This window comes from Vigna angularis, chromosome 3 (assembly GCF_016808095.1).
Source record: "Vigna angularis cultivar LongXiaoDou No.4 chromosome 3, ASM1680809v1, whole genome shotgun sequence".
NCBI lineage: Eukaryota > Viridiplantae > Streptophyta > Magnoliopsida > Fabales > Fabaceae > Vigna > Vigna angularis.
In genome coordinates, this window is record NC_068972.1 from 30,783,676 (window position 1) to 30,799,599 (window position 15,924).

General features: G+C 34.6%; 1 protein-coding gene across 1 annotated transcript; it reads left to right on the forward strand.

Annotated features, from left to right (window-relative positions):
- The first annotated feature begins 9,625 nt into the window (after window positions 1–9,625).
- On the forward strand, window positions 9,626–11,906 carry LOC108325671 (uncharacterized). Its single transcript, XM_017558767.2, has 2 exons — window positions 9,626–9,768; window positions 10,089–11,906. Exon 2 carries the CDS (start codon window positions 10,156–10,158, stop codon window positions 11,722–11,724), a length of 1,569 nt encoding a protein of 522 aa, XP_017414256.1. The 5' UTR covers window positions 9,626–9,768; window positions 10,089–10,155; the 3' UTR covers window positions 11,725–11,906.
- The last annotated feature ends 4,018 nt before the right edge of the window (window positions 11,907–15,924 follow it).

The following is a 15,924-nucleotide window of genomic DNA, read 5'->3' on the forward strand; positions in this document are numbered from 1 at the left end:
TTTCCTTAAATGCATGGAACCTTTCCTCACCAAAGAAAGTGTTTCACTCAAATTCAATGGTGTATAAGGATGTGTGTCTTCACTCTACCATCACAATGTCACACAAATCAGCTTTGCCCTTCATTTCGACCAATATCAAACACATTCACAAGCAAGTTATCATCACAAGGACTTTTTGAGGCTTGTATTGTGGTTGGACTAAGAAGAAAAATTGGTTTTTCTAGATACAAAACACCTTGAGTCAAGAGAGCAGGCCAATCAAAACATGATGACATAATTCTCTTTTTCTTCGAAACAAATGGAACCAATTCCCAACTCATTTTCCAGCTTTCATTCCTTGAATTCTTTTTCTTGATCTTGTTCTTCTTTCCTCTTTTTCTTTTCTTTCTTGTTTCTTTTTGTTTTTCTCAATGCTCCCTTTTAACATGATTTCCCAAACTACCCCAAACTTAAACCATTCTCCTATACCAGAAATGAAAGCTCTACTCAACTCAAGGTAAGGAGGTCAAGGATTTTTCACATCAAGCTCAAGGTTCAAGGAATGAGAAAGTTTTTCTTTTTGGTTCAAAGGTTTTGCATTGGCTTTTGGGCTAAAAAATGTAGAAGAGGTAGAAGAATAAGAGGGCCTTGATCATATGTAACAAACAAGAAAATGATTCAAACAGAGAAATTCAGGCAAAATCAATTGTGATACCAAAATGATAGCGTTCAACAAGAAATCTAGGGCACAACGTCTCACAAGTTAACTCAGGGTTCCAAAATCTATCAAACAAAATGTCAAGAATATTGACCACAATCAAAACCAATCATCTATCCAAAACAAATATGAGCAACCACCATCTATATGCTTAAAAGCTCAACCAACATCAGCTCAACAAATTTTCAAAATCAATTACAAAGAATAAGAGCAAACACAAGAGATTTTAATTCAAACAAAGCCCAAAACATAATTACTTGAGACCAAACCCTTGCAAAAGAACTATCTAGTTAGCCAAGTTCAAAATTAAAAGCAACAATTAAAACTAGAATTAGAACAACTGAAAGCAAAAAAAAAAAAAAAACTAGAAATTAAAACTGAGAAACCAATCAAGTTGGACAATTTGCAGCTCCAACAGCTCCTGTAGAACACTAACTTCACTTTTCATCTGTAACATCTTCCTCCTCTCAGTGGCTTATACTCAACAACTGCTCCACCTCCCCCATCAGTAGGGGCCTGGCCCCCAGGTCGTGCTACATGCAAAGCAAAATCTTAAAGTCATAGGTAGTTCACTTCTCGCATGCCTCAAAGGTTGACCATCAGTGATTTTGACACTTTCAAAGTCCTAAGGAAGATGTTATCCTGCACAAAGTAAGCTTAAACTAGAATTAGCATCCCATAGTCAACAACTAAAGACAAAGGTCGACAAACACATTAAAATATACTAAGACAAACAAAGACACATGAACATACATTAATCACTCTAACAATAGAATAAATAGATACAACATAAAGTTAAACACTCAAAGATAATCAAATTGAAACACACACCACAAAAACACATTCAATAACTCAACATTCAAGCACAAAAATACATAAACATAGAAGGAAGGTTTAAAATTAAGCCTCCCAAAGGCACAACAACAACAGAAAAAAGGTTTAAAAACACATTAAAAGAAGTGTGTGAAAGAGTGCAAAGCAATGGAAAAATCAAAATCAATCAACAACAACAAATGTGCAGAACCAGTCTTGTGGGGCTGAGCGCCCCTGGTGCATGGGGGCTAAGCGCCACTCAGCCAATTGGGTGCAGAAGGGCCACTGGTCAGCTCGCGCTGAGCACCCCTCAGCAGAGGGCGTTGAGGGCCATATCAGTTTTCTGTATAATGCAGATTTTTGCGAAATTGGCCGCTCACCATGTGATTTTTGGTTCCAAACCTTCATTCAATGCACTCACACACCAAACAAGCTAAAACTAACCTAATACACTTATACAAACCATAAAAACAACATTACAACTCAAAAATCACAAAAATGTAAAACAACACAAACATGTAAAACATAAGTTACTAATGAAAATGACACAAAAATCACACAAACATAAGTAAAAAGGGTAAGAAAACTAGGTTGCCTCCCATAAGCGCTTGTTTAACGTCATTAGCTTGACAGATTACTCAATGAAGTGTGAATGTTGTTGTTGGTGTGCTCCTTTCACCAACTTTTCTTGAACCACTTTCTAGCCACCAAATCAACTCTCCAAGCATATAAATCTTCATCTTAAACCTTCCAGTACCTTGACATCTTTAAACACTCAATCCTCTTGATCAACTTTGGCTTGCAAGGCTTGAGTTTTTGGTCTCTCATCAAAGGGTGGGGGTGACTAGGCTTTCTCTTTTGCTTCTCCCTTTCTCTCATTCTTTCAATGAAGCACTTGGAGCATCCTCAAGGAAGCGAGAATTTGGGCAACTTGTGGTGCTCAACCTTGTTCTCTCATTGTGACACCATTATTCCTTCAATCTCAAGGTTTACAAGATGCTTTGGAGGCTGCAGTCCTCCTTGTATGAACATCCCCTGCATACACTTGGACACAACTAGGCTAAAGCATCAAATTAGCCCAATTAAATTGAAAATGATATTTACAAGAAAATAGTTAGTTCTATATAAAAAATCAAGTCTACAAAAGTTAGAAACCTCACAAAAGTCTAGTATTAACACGAGTCCCCAACAACGGCACCAAACACTTGTTGATTGATTTCGGCAAGTGCACCGAATCGTTTCAAGTAATAAACCATGGTAAGACCAGGTATCGTTTTTCCAAGAGACTCGTAATACTAGAGAATTGTGCGATTAACAACTTATATAGACTCAATAAAACAACATTCATTTACAAGCATGTGCAAGAAAGATAAATTTACACATAATTACATGGTTGGACTTTGGTGTTGAAGGCACTTAGAAATGGAATAGACTAGAAATGATATGAAATGACATTGTTAAGGTTAGGTTTTTATGCAGGGGGGCTCAGCCTCATTTTTCTGCACTGCATCTTTTTCTCTTTTTCTACAGATCTACTTACTTCTTGTGGTTGGTTCAGCTCTATACATTGTTGGAGATTCTTCCAAGCACATTATTAGCTACAAAATAAGAGATTAGAGATGAAATTACATCAAAGTAGCCCAAAACACAATTATTCATAAAACTAAGATAAAAGAGAGGATTAAGCAAGTTATAAGCTAAGGGGGAGCTGATTTTGTCTCTAAAATGAACCTCATATAATGGTAAGAATTACCGTTATCAGAGAGGACACCTATTGTTATTGACGTCATCACTAGTGTGGCTACTAGTTCAAATTCAGACATCTTCATAAGCTATTGGTAAGTTAATTAATGTGTTTGAGGTTGATTGGAACATGATATGGCAGGACATATTGGTAAGTTAATTAATGTTATTTAATTTATAGTTTGATTATATTAATAATTTTCTAAATACTATTGATGTGCATTTTCTTTATTTTAGATGACATTTGATACACCAAATGTGGCAATGCTTAAAAATAAATGTTTGTCTTCAATCATTGATAAACTTTATGGTTTTAAGAAAAAATTGACGTTTAGATATATCTTTGGAGCAAAAAGGAATGGAAATCAATGTGTCAAATACAAGGCAATTGATGAAGAAACCTGACGTTAGCTTGTTGAGATTCATACATATTAGGGATGAAAGGTTAGTTTACGTGAAATCGTCCATTTTTCCATTGATAATTGTGTATAGGTTGAACTAATTCATTCAATGAATTTTATATGTTACAGGAAAAGAGGACAAAAGCACAAGGGATAAGTGCTCAAAATAAAAGCTCAATTTATTATCTCATGATGGGTATAGAAAACTTGAAGAGATGATCATAAAGGAAAAGGTAGAAATTAGGTCTCCACCTTTTGAGAGTGATTGTCCACAACCTCCTTCACCACCATCCCATCATAAAAAGTGGAAGTTAGCTCATCTACGATCATCACCCCACAATAAATCTCAAAAAGAATTGTAAGATATAAATTTTCTTTAAATAATAATATTATTTTATACAGATTAGATGTTCGATTTCTTTTGTTATATTACATGACTCTTTGGTTGAGTAAAACACTTAAGGTAATTTCACTCTAGAAGGTTGTCATAACATTCTTGTTATTGCAATTGGACGACTTGAGTGTGTGCATGCTGCTGAACAGGATTCGGCATTTGACAATATTTTAGAGGCTCTTTTCGTCAAACTTCATGCACACATAGTGTTGGGTATGAAGAAAGGCAACTCTATGATGAAGTCGCTCAATAGTTATGGCACTTGTTCATAAGTATTTCCTCCATCAAAACTTTTTGTGCCTCCCATAAGTAAAATTAACAATCATTTTGTGTTAAGTTATGAATTGAATAATTTTTCTTTAACAAAACAACATTAACATTGGGTATAATACAAGTAGAAACGGAAAGGGGAGTTGTTCAGCTCCATCCATACCAGGGGATGACATGGATGACACTCGTCCATGTCAGTTATATTTTTTGATGATACAAGGATGTCACTAGTGGCCCATGGAACAATATTTGAGGCAGTCACAATTCTTCATGGTATGGAACTATCAAACAATGATGTTAAGGCTATAATGGAGGAAATTCTCATACTAGATGCTTTAACTATCATGCCAACAAATGAGGTATATATAGTGGCACAAACATTTTAATATTTCCTCGCTTAGCCTAGAGATTTGGTTGGTTCTATTTTTGACCCTTCAATACCGACTCCCCAACCCATTATACACTTCTCAATTTTAAGTTTACATGTTATTTATTTTCATACTTAAATAGTTTTTCATGTAACAACAAACACATTGAGAGGAAAGTCCTAAACACAAGAAGATTCATCTATCTATTGACAATTCTTTTCATGCATTACACCAACTTGATGACATAATAATCGATGAACAGATGTCGGTTCCATGGGATTCTAGTGTATTTAAGAGAGACATTGTGATAACTCCCTAGTTTTGAACTTTTAATTGTGTTTAGAAGTCTAGGATAGCATCTTTTTGTCTTTAATTTTGTAGAATTAGATTAGTTTTAGTTCTTTTATTAATTCTTTAGTTTTATAGAATTTTAGTTAAAAATAGGTTTTTAGGTGTATTTTGTATAATTTTTAAATAATTAGAAAATTAATGTTTTTTTAGAAAGTCTTTTGATAAAAACTATTTTCTTTTATTTGATTTTATTTTCTTAAATTTGATTTTCTTTTCTTTGGTGCAGATTGGGCCGCTGATATTGGGCTGACTCCAACTAAGTGGAACGCAATGTTTTGGCATTGCTGATGCTTAGGGGTTCCTTACTCGTGGACTTCATTTTGCAAAAGAAAACATTCTCTCGAGCTAGGGCAAGGAGAGGAAGAGGAGCTCCAACACTTACCCAGTGCTTCAGTCGTCACTGACCGATGGAGATCAAGAGATTGATCGGAGGGCTGAGAGTCTTGGAGCGCGAGGAAGAAAGGCATAAACATCCGATTGAGAAGTGGAAAGCGTACTGGAGAAGTTTCATTTTCCCTTGTTCCCTCTTTCATTTTATCTTTTCTTTTCTTTTCTTCTTCAACCCTATATAAAGGGGTTGCTGCCATGTAAAAAAAGACACTTTTACACACTTTCAGATACAATTTTTATGCTACAGTTTTACACTCTCTAGAGTTAGGGTTTTTTACGCTTTCTACAAAGTAAGTTTTCATTTTTCTGGCGTTTAACCGAAAACTCATGGTGTTGACAGCCCGTGGTGGCTTCGATTGCGCCTCGTTCGGTACCTTTTCTTGTACTCTTTGTTTCTCCTTAATAAAGTTTCTTTTATTTTGATGTTTCTTTGTGTTGAGTGCTTTATGATTTGTTATGTTGATTTTGTTTCCATTTTCTTGTGTGATTATGTTATTGCATTTCTTGTTTTTCATTGAAAATGATTTTAACTCGTAAATCTGCACATTTGTGATTCCTTTTGGAATTAAACGACCCCGAGATGGGCGTGCATTATCCAGATGTCTTCTCGAGTCAGATATGAGTCCAATACATAAAGATTCATTCAAATTTGTGCTTCTATTCTTTTTTTTTTAAAGTGTATATCAGATTTAGATTTGCATTGATTGAGAATGAGTGGAAATTGCCATTGAAAGTTCTGAAATATGAAGTATAAGACCATGTGATGGGCTTACTTTAGTCAGAATGTCTTTCTGAGTGTAATTAATACTTTATCCTCAATCATATGCATATTTAAATTTTGTTCTATGCTTTCTTGAATTTGGTTGTGAATTTTAGATTGATGAATAGGCAGATGAATATTGGTTGGAAAAATGAGTGGAAAGAGTCAAATTAGGTTCTGAAATATGAATCAGAATACCCTAAGGTGGGATTCACATAATATGATGTCTTCCTGAGAACTCTAAGCACTCTTTTATTCACTCCAATGTACATTCACCTATGAATTCATTATGCTTTTGAGTTTGTTATTCTGCTTTTGATTAGTTAGAATTTAGGTACTGATTTTACTTTGTTTCAATTCTAAATTTTGTTCTTAATTGCTTTCTGATGATAGTTGGACTAGGTTAGATTTAATTTTTGGTGTTGATTTAATTTCTCCACAAGTTAAGGATTTTACATTTTGATTACAATTGTGTTTTGAATTTAGATGTTATCATTTTGCTGTTTTACCCTAGGTTTGATGTGTTTTACCGTGTTTAGTTTGTTACTGTTGTGATTCAGTGTTCAGATTTGATTTGTTCATTTCAATTTCCATGCACATATGTTTCTTTTGTTTTAGCTATTGTTTGACTTGTATGCATAGTTAGGTTTAATCTTTTCAGTACTTTAGTGTAGGTTTTATTTCTTTGCATTTTATTTCTTTATTTTTCTTTTATACAAAGTTGATTTCTTTACTCTTTTCTTTTTAATTTCTTTGTTTAATTTCTTTCCCCACCTTGCATTAGTAATTAGTTAATAAATATAGAATAAAAGCAAGAATTAACCAAACACTTGAAACTTAATTTTTTTGAGTCCTTGGATTGATACTTAGGTTGCCCCTATACTTCATTAGTGGGAAAACTTAGTTTGTTCTGATTTTGTGCGACCAAAATCAAGTATAACACACTGACATCCCATTGTATTTGTATAAGCAAGATGTCTTACAATTGAATATTACCCTTATTCGATTATGGATGATGTAAACGTTCAGATCCTTCTTTATATTAAATTCATTTATATAATTACTTATATCAAATAAATGTTTTATGTTCATGTATATGTGTGGTGTCAGTAACAATACAAGGTTGAATGATGTATATGGGTTCATAGACCCAACTCGCTTATGAAGGCAATAAATTTGATAACATCAAAGCATACATCACCAACTATTTTACATGGAGGAAGCAAATATATTTTGTCCTTTATATTGTTGCATAAGTGTAGTTTGTTGATTTATAATTATAATCTGTCATTTTAAGTATAATAATAAAGTTATTTTAAATTAGACGTTATTGATAACTACTTGTGATTTCCCTAAACGACAACATTGTTGTGTGATTTTGCTCCTTGCACAAGTCTACCCCAAACCATTTTAGACAAGTAATAGATTGGTAAGAACCTCACTGTTATAAACTTTGTTTTGTTATAAAAGTGTATCCTAAAACGTTCCTTTTTTCATAGTTTAATTGCAGGACATGACATGTTGTCAGGGAAATCAACCACTAAGGCAAAAAGGCTTTCATGGTTGTCCCTCAAGGTTTGGTATTTTGGTCCATATATTTATAATTATTTGATTCCTTTTTTTTCTCAATTATTTATAATTGTGCTGATATATTATAGTGTAATAAACAAAATCGGCTCATACGAGTGTGATTACTATGTAATGTAATAGATGAAAATCATTGTTCGTGCTTGTATTACAATTGGTTGGGACACGGTAATAATTGCATTGAATCAAAACTAGAGGGTATTTGGCTTCGATTATAAGCAAAACTAAAGTCAAATCCACATTTTTTTATTGTTTATAATTTATTTATGGTTTAGTGCTTCAACTCTTAGGAAACTGAAACCAAAATATTGAAATGTAAGTTTCGATTCATAATCGATGCCAAAAACACACTCCTTTTTACTTCATCTGGATATGTTTTGATTATATAACTGAAATCTAATGTCCAAAACATAGCCCTTCGTTGCACTAGTGCTACCTCAACACGGCAAAGCCTAACCATAAACTCATCAAGGATTTCTTCCTTCAAGCCCTCCGGTGAAAACACGTATTTCTCCCACTCTTCTAAAACTACTTGTGAGTCCTTCGTAGAGATCAAAGAGCAGCTAAATAAGAACAATATAATAAAAAAAACCACACTTTCTATCTTGGTTATAGTTCATTCAACATAGAATGTGAATTTTATATGTCAAGTTCAAAATCGACATAAAAACTGAAAACCTTTTATGATAATTGTATCTATACCAGTTTCAGAACCGTAATAGAAAATACCGTATTAGAAAATCATTTCTATCTAACATAAAAAAATCTTCACTGCACTATTATACAAAACAAATTTATCTCAATATTAAAGATTTAAAAATATTAAAGCATGTTTAACAAGCATAAATCCATACCAAACTCGTATATTTAATTAGTATATATATCATATTTATTAGATTTTTTTTAGAGGAGCTTTGCGAACAGTATATTAGATTTATAACTTATATAATGTTTAATAATCATATGAACATTAATTATTCATTATATTTAGTAAATACAATTTAATGTATTCATGAATACGACATTAACATATCAAATTCATATTCCATTACATATTATATTACATAAACGTTTTATAGTAATTTTAATGGTAATGATATGCTCTAATATATTTAATAAATTTATTAATTCAATTTTAATACAAAGACCCCACCAATAATCCACCCATTGTGAAATCAAGTGTGCAGTTTATTCTTCTGCTGCTACTGTTAATTATGTTATATTTTGCAATCATATAAGATACATACGTATATCTCATTTACTTATAATCAAGTAAAAGGAAACAATTTTTTTTTGTATATATCAGGGGTAAAGCAATTTTTGCTTAAAATCAGAGTACTTAACGTGGCAGTTGGAACATTAACACTCAAATATTAGTATATTTATTTAATAGAATTGCATTGTGGCCAATTCTCTGCAATCTTGAATATCCACTAATTCCAAAAGTTTCACAATCCGAGGCTTAGCATATAACAAACGATTGATCCAACACAGCATATGCTCCTTAAAGTTCTCTGTCTGTCCCAGGAACAATGAAACAACCACAACAAAACGTACTCACTCTAACTAGTAGCCGCGTTGAACAAAAATTCTAAATGTTCACGAAGTTGTTCGCTACCCTCCAATCCAACAGCAAAAAATGGTCACAAGAAGCATCATTCCACAGACACATTGAACAAGCAATTACCGAACGTAATAAGCCACTGAATGGTCACAGTAGCGTCACGTTTCCCAAAACCGTAAACCAACGTGACACCCTTGTTCTTTTCTTACCTCGGTTTGACCGGTTTTCCACTCTCTCTTTCTCCCTCTCTTTGTCTTTTCCTTGCGCTTTGTCCTTTGGCCATTTACTTATCCTTTTCTGGTACCTCTAGCATCCATTCATTATGGTTTTAGCTGCGTTATGTTCCACTGTTATCCTTGGCGAGGTTCAGTTTCAGTTTCAGTTTCAGTTTTTTCTAATTGAACTCAATGCTGCTTCGGACCTGTTGAGGGTATGTTTCTAATATCTTTCTTCACGTGTTTTTTTAATCCTTGGTTGAGTTTTGTGAGCCGTTGGAAATCCTTTGTTTTACTCTGCTGAAAGTTGTGTATTAATCAGAAGTAATCCTTACTTCACTTGTTAACTTATATGATTGAGTTATACCGAGTTTGAACTAAAATTTTGAAATATCAGAAACTTTCTTCTTAAAGACTAAAGCTTGTTGCTGTTGGTCATTAGTTATTGAGTGATTCTTGGCCAATTTTGGCTCTTGCAATTTGGTGGCTTTAACGGGTTTTGGGTTTGTAATTTGTGTTTTTTTGTTTGATAAAGTCTAAACAGGACAGGGGTGTTTGTTGATCGTTGAGGGTGCTAATTAGGATAACGTGGCCATTGAGCTATGGTGGGTGAAGCAGTGAATGGGAGATGGCTTAGTGGTCTGTTGCCAGTTTCACGCAAGAGCGTATCAGATAGTAAGGAAGTGATTGGGATTTTGGCGTTTGAAGTTGCTGGTTTGATGTCTAAGGTGGTTAGTTTATGGCATTCTTTGAGTAGCAGGGAGATAATGATTACGAAGGAATGGATAGTGAAATCGGTTGGGGTCAAAATGCTAGTGTCTGATGATGAAGACTTCTTGATGGAACTGGCATTGAGTGAGATACTCAATAATTTTGAGTCTCTAGCTTGGTCTGTAGCCAGGTTGAGTAAGAGGTGCAAGGATCCAGTGTATCATGGTTATGAACATTTTCTTCTCAACCCTGTTCAAAATTATGTTCAATGGTCTGGGTGGGAATATGCATGGAAAAAGATGGAGAGGAAGGTGAAGAAAATGGATAGATTTGTTGGTGCTATGTCACTGCTGTCACAAGAGCTTGAGGTACTAGCTGAGAGAGAACAGACTTTCAGAAGAATGAAAACGAATCGCCAGCTTCATGGGGTGAAACTGCTTGAGTTTCACAAGAGGGTCATGTGGCAGCGACAGCAAGTGAAAACTCTGAGAGACATGTCACCGTGGAACAGAAGTCATGACTATGTGGTCCGGTTATTGGCAAGATCTTTGTTCACAATTCTTGAGAGAATCATCCTTGTCTTTGGAAATAGTCCTATACCTATTGAAAACCAGGAAAATGAATCCCTTTCTCCCTCTGTGAATCATCTTACTCGCAGACATTCCTTCTCTTCTCTTAAGCATTCTTCTAAGATTGATTCACGTGGATTCAGTTCACAACGTTTTGAGAGCAAGCAAGGGTTTGTAGAGGAGAAAACCAAGAGCAAGAGAAAGAAGAAAAAGCAACAAGTGCTTCATTCAGAAAGCAAGCAGTTCAAAAATTTTGGGCCATTCATAGGTTGCACGTCAGTTGGAAATAATTCTCCTGTGGCACAAACTTGTATGCCAAGTAATGTGAAGAACATTCAGAAGATAGTGGATAAAAAATCTCTGACATGCAGAAGAAGAATTTATTTTAAGCTATATATGAAGGATCGGTTAAAGGCAGGAGAATCTACCCTTGGCTATGCAGCTTTAGCTCTACATTATGCAAATGTGATTGTACTAATAGAGAAGATGGTATCAGCAGCTCACCTCATAGATCATGAAACAAGAGATGATTTGTATGACATGTTACCAAGCACTATAAGAAGCGGTCTGAGGGGTAAGCTTAAGTGGTATGGAAAGAGCACGCGTGCCTCTGTCGATGAAACTAGTCTTGCAATGGAATGGAGTTTGGTGCTTTCACACATATTGGAATGGTTGGCCCCTCTGGCACACAACATGATAAAGTGGCATTCTGAGAGAAATTTTGAGAGGGAGCAATCTGCTTGCAAAGCAAACATTTTGCTTGTTCAAACTCTTTACTTTGCAGACCAAGCAAAAGCTGAAGCTGCAATGGTTGAACTCCTTGTTGGTCTTCACTATGTGTGCAGGATTAATAGAAAGGCTCGCATGAGAAAGAATGAGTACAATAAATGATTTTAGGCCACAGAACATTGTCAGTGTTCATGTTACCAATTGTGTACAGTTATCATTTTCTAATGTAGCCTTTTCCCAAAAGTATCATAACACTTTTAATGTATCAATACGCAGAGAATCACATCAAGCTGATTCTGAGTTGCATTTTGGTTCTTTGGTTTTACATATTCCTAAAACTCATTTATTACCTACCTTTGTTTGCTCAAAAATCAATATTTCAAGTGTGAAAATGTTTTGCAAATACTTAATTGCACTTGAATCGCAACAAACAAAATAAAACCACTGTACTGACATCTCACGCATGACACGACAACAGACACGGTTGGAAATTTAATATTCAATGATGTTAATGTGGTAACATTATCTCCAATCTCCAGTTCCAGGAATCATATTATATTATACAATCATTTTGTATTTTGTGTGGATACTTTTTGAAACTTTCTTCTTCTTTTTTGTTCATAAAGGATTTTATAAAACTTACTAAAATAATTTATTTATTTATATTTTAACTTTTAAATTTCTAAAAATAATTTTTAATTTTATGCGTAAAGTCTTATTTGCTACTTTAGTCTTAAATATCATATCACATTTGCATAATAGAATGAAGTGTTTACGATTATGACTTTATCCAAAGGATCAATAATATTTTGATAGACACTAATTATTTTACTATTTTTCTATGAATGTCTTATTGTAGCACAATTTCATATACTTTGGTAATATTTACGAGTTCCTTCCAAAGAAATATTAACAGAATTTATTGAGACATGAAGAGTAGTTATTACATGATATATTTCTCATAATTTTTTTTAATGAGTGTAACTCATTTAGGATGGTTTGAAACTAATTGAACATTATGGTTTTATTATACAAGGGTGTTCCACGTATCTTTAACACCTTAAACTGTGTGTATCTTACAATATTGATCCTCAAATATTGTACATATGAAAGCATTTATGGCATATACTTGTGTTTTAACTCGTTTGTCCAAATATATCTAAGCAAGATTTTTTTTTATCTACGTTGATAGCTTGACCTTCATTCTCTATAGTCTTCAGGATCTTTTCATCTTGTTGTATGAAGAAATAACCCCAAAATCCTAGTTTTAATTGAAGGTATAGACATATCCTAGAAGAGAGGTTAAATACTACAGAAGATTTTTTTTTTTTGGAGAATACTATATTATCCAATGAAGGTCATCTAATGAATAAGAATAACACAAGATTTATAAGGTCATCCTCAAAGCTTGAATTATATCGAATTCTCCTCTATGAAAGGTTTCCAATACTAATTAGAAAATAAGTAAATAGATTACTTTATATTATCAAAGATAAGTCATTTATGGTTATTCTATCTTAATTTTCTCTTTAGACCAACCAATCTGAGTATTCTTAACTACCACTTATTGTAAATAACTATTTACAAAGTGAACTTAAGGAATAAGTTTTATAAAGAAGATATACAATGTTTTCTTATAAAAGTGTAACTTCATATAGTGAAGGATATTACTATGTTTCTTTCTCCCACTAACAAGGACAAAAGACAAAGTATATAGATTGATAAACTATTTCAAATAAGGTGGAATTGTAATTATATTAAAATGTGTTATTTATCCTTGTCTTTGTCTTATGTTTATAGTTGTTCGAAAATATGATGTTAAAATATAATTACTTATTAATTTTATTAAAAGATATTAATATATTTAAAACGGTATCGTAATAAAAAGAAATTTTTATAAACCATTTCAATTATGATTTATATTCATTATCATAATTTTTTAAATAAAAATAATGTTTTAATATTGTTAATCACGTGAATCTTAATTCATGTAAGCAAGCAAGCCTTCTCCTACAAAATATGTGACAAATTATATGATACAAATTAATAACTGAAAGAACATCACTAGTAGAAAAATCCATTTTTAACTCGTGATATATGCCCCGGTTTTGTAAAAACCGAAGCATTAAAGACGCGGTGGTAGTTTAGAAATTAAAATGAAGTTATATGCTTCGGTTATACAAACAACCGAGGCATAAAAAATTTACGACACCGGTTAATGAAGGACCGAGGCATAAAGATCTGATACTGCTTCGGGTTAATGTAGGACCGAGGCAGAAGGATGAACGTTTTCCAGTTACGGCCTCGGTTAATAAAAGAACCGAGGCGTAACGTGTTCACCTTTTCAGTTTTCAGGCAGAGACCCTTCATTTCCCACTTTTCATTTCACCTTTTCAGTTTTCAATTTCCCACTTTTCATTTCACCTTTTCACTTTCCCTCATCCCCTCCCTCCTCTCCTGCAACCCCTCCCTCCTCTCCCTCCTCTCTTGCAACACCTCCCATTCTCCAGTGCGGCGACAGTGCGGCGACGGTGCGGCGACAGTGCGGCGACGGTGCGGCGAGGCGAGACGATACCAGATCTGACGAGACGAGGCGGTGACGGTGACGACACGAGACGGTGCGACGAGGACAGATCTCGCGACGGTGCGGCCAGGCGACACGGCTCGCGACGGTGCGGTCAGGCGAGAGCTCCGACTGCGCGACGAGGCGAGAGAGATCTCGACGGCGCGACAAGGCGAGAGAGATCTAGAAGGCGCGGCACGGCGAGGGAGCTCGCGACGGTGCGGCGAGAGCCCGCGACGGCGCGGCGAGAGCCCGCGAAGGTGCGGCTGGAGCCCGCGACGGCGGCTGCAATGGAGGAACTGCGTTTTTTGCTTTTTGATTTTTGGTTTTTGTTTCTGTTTCTTTGCATGTGGATAATGGATCTCTGATTTTTTGTTTGGTTTGGATCTCTGATTTTGGTTTGGATATCTGATTTTGGTGTTTGGATCTCCGTCTGCTCTCTGTGCTTCCTGTTCTTCATGTTTGAATGAAAAAAATTGCTCTCTCTGCTTCCTGTTCTTCATGTTTGGATGAAAAAAATTGCAGAAAATAGGAGAAAAGAGGAAGAAGTTTAACCATACAAAGAACAAACAAACGTAACAACACTGATCTCGGTTCAGAATAAAAAAATTAAACAACTTTACTACCTTGGTTGTTTGTGAACCGAGTCAGAATCTGAAACCTTTTGATTCGGTTCAGAACCGAGTCAAAAAATCCATTCTTTTTACCTCGTTGGAATATACACCGGTCCTAGAACCGGTGTCTATAAGTGAAAATGACCGAGGCGATATGTGCTTATTACACTAGTGCATAAAATAGCTAAATAATTGAGATAGAATCTTATCAATTTTTGACTTATTTTGACAATGTTTTGAGTATTTAAGTCAATCTAAGGATTAATGTTCCGCTTATGATGCATACTACATATAAATCTCAAGTTTAACTGAAGAACTTCTTTAGATAATCTCTATTAATAAAACAATATATCCAGAAATTGAAATAAAAACCACTTCAAATACGATTGGCCAGTTGAATGACCACACCAGTAGTCTTAAGAGGTCCCAGAGATAGAGAAGTAAACACTGATAAAGGCATTACATTTATGAAAGCCCCTAAATCTAGCATGGCATTGTCAAACTTTGAATTTCCAATAACACAAGGAACAGAAAACATACCTGGATCCTTGCATTTTCGCGGTATTTCAATATGTTTCTGAATCAAGCTTGACACATTTCTTCCCAAATTCACAACCTCATTATCCCTAAAACGCCTTCTATTTGTGCAAATTTCTTTCAAAAACTTGGCGTATTTAGGAATTTGCGTAACAGCATCCAACAAAGGAATATTAATCTCCACCTTCTTGAAAATATTTAAAATCTCTTGGTCTAATTCCTCCATTGTTTTGTTTCTCAGCTTCAACCGATTTGGATATGGAGGAGGTGGAGAATAAGATGAAGAAGAATTTTTAGAAGAAGAGTTAGAGGATACTATCCTAGATTTATCAGTGGTAGTCTCAGGTAATGGTTCGCGTGATCCTCCATTGTCATCAATTTGCGCTCCTTCTTTCTCCTTATCTTCATCCTCTTGGGCTCCTTCAGGGCCTTCTACCTGCTTACCCGTTCTCAAAGTAATAACACTTACATTTTGAGGGTTGATCACTGTTTGTGCAAGTAATTTATTTGACTCCTTAGTCTATAATTTTTTCACCCTCTGAGTCAACTCTACAATTGATTTCCTGATTTCTAAATTTTGCTCAAGTATTGTTTTCATGAAATCTTGTAGTGACATTTCAGGTTGAGGTTGTTGCCTTTGTTGCGATG

Bases quoted from the DNA above. Each gene is read 5' to 3' on its own strand.
- LOC108325671 (XM_017558767.2), top strand. From the start codon at position 10,156: ATGGTGGGTGAAGCAGTGAATGGGAGATGGCTTAGTGGTCTGTTGCCA.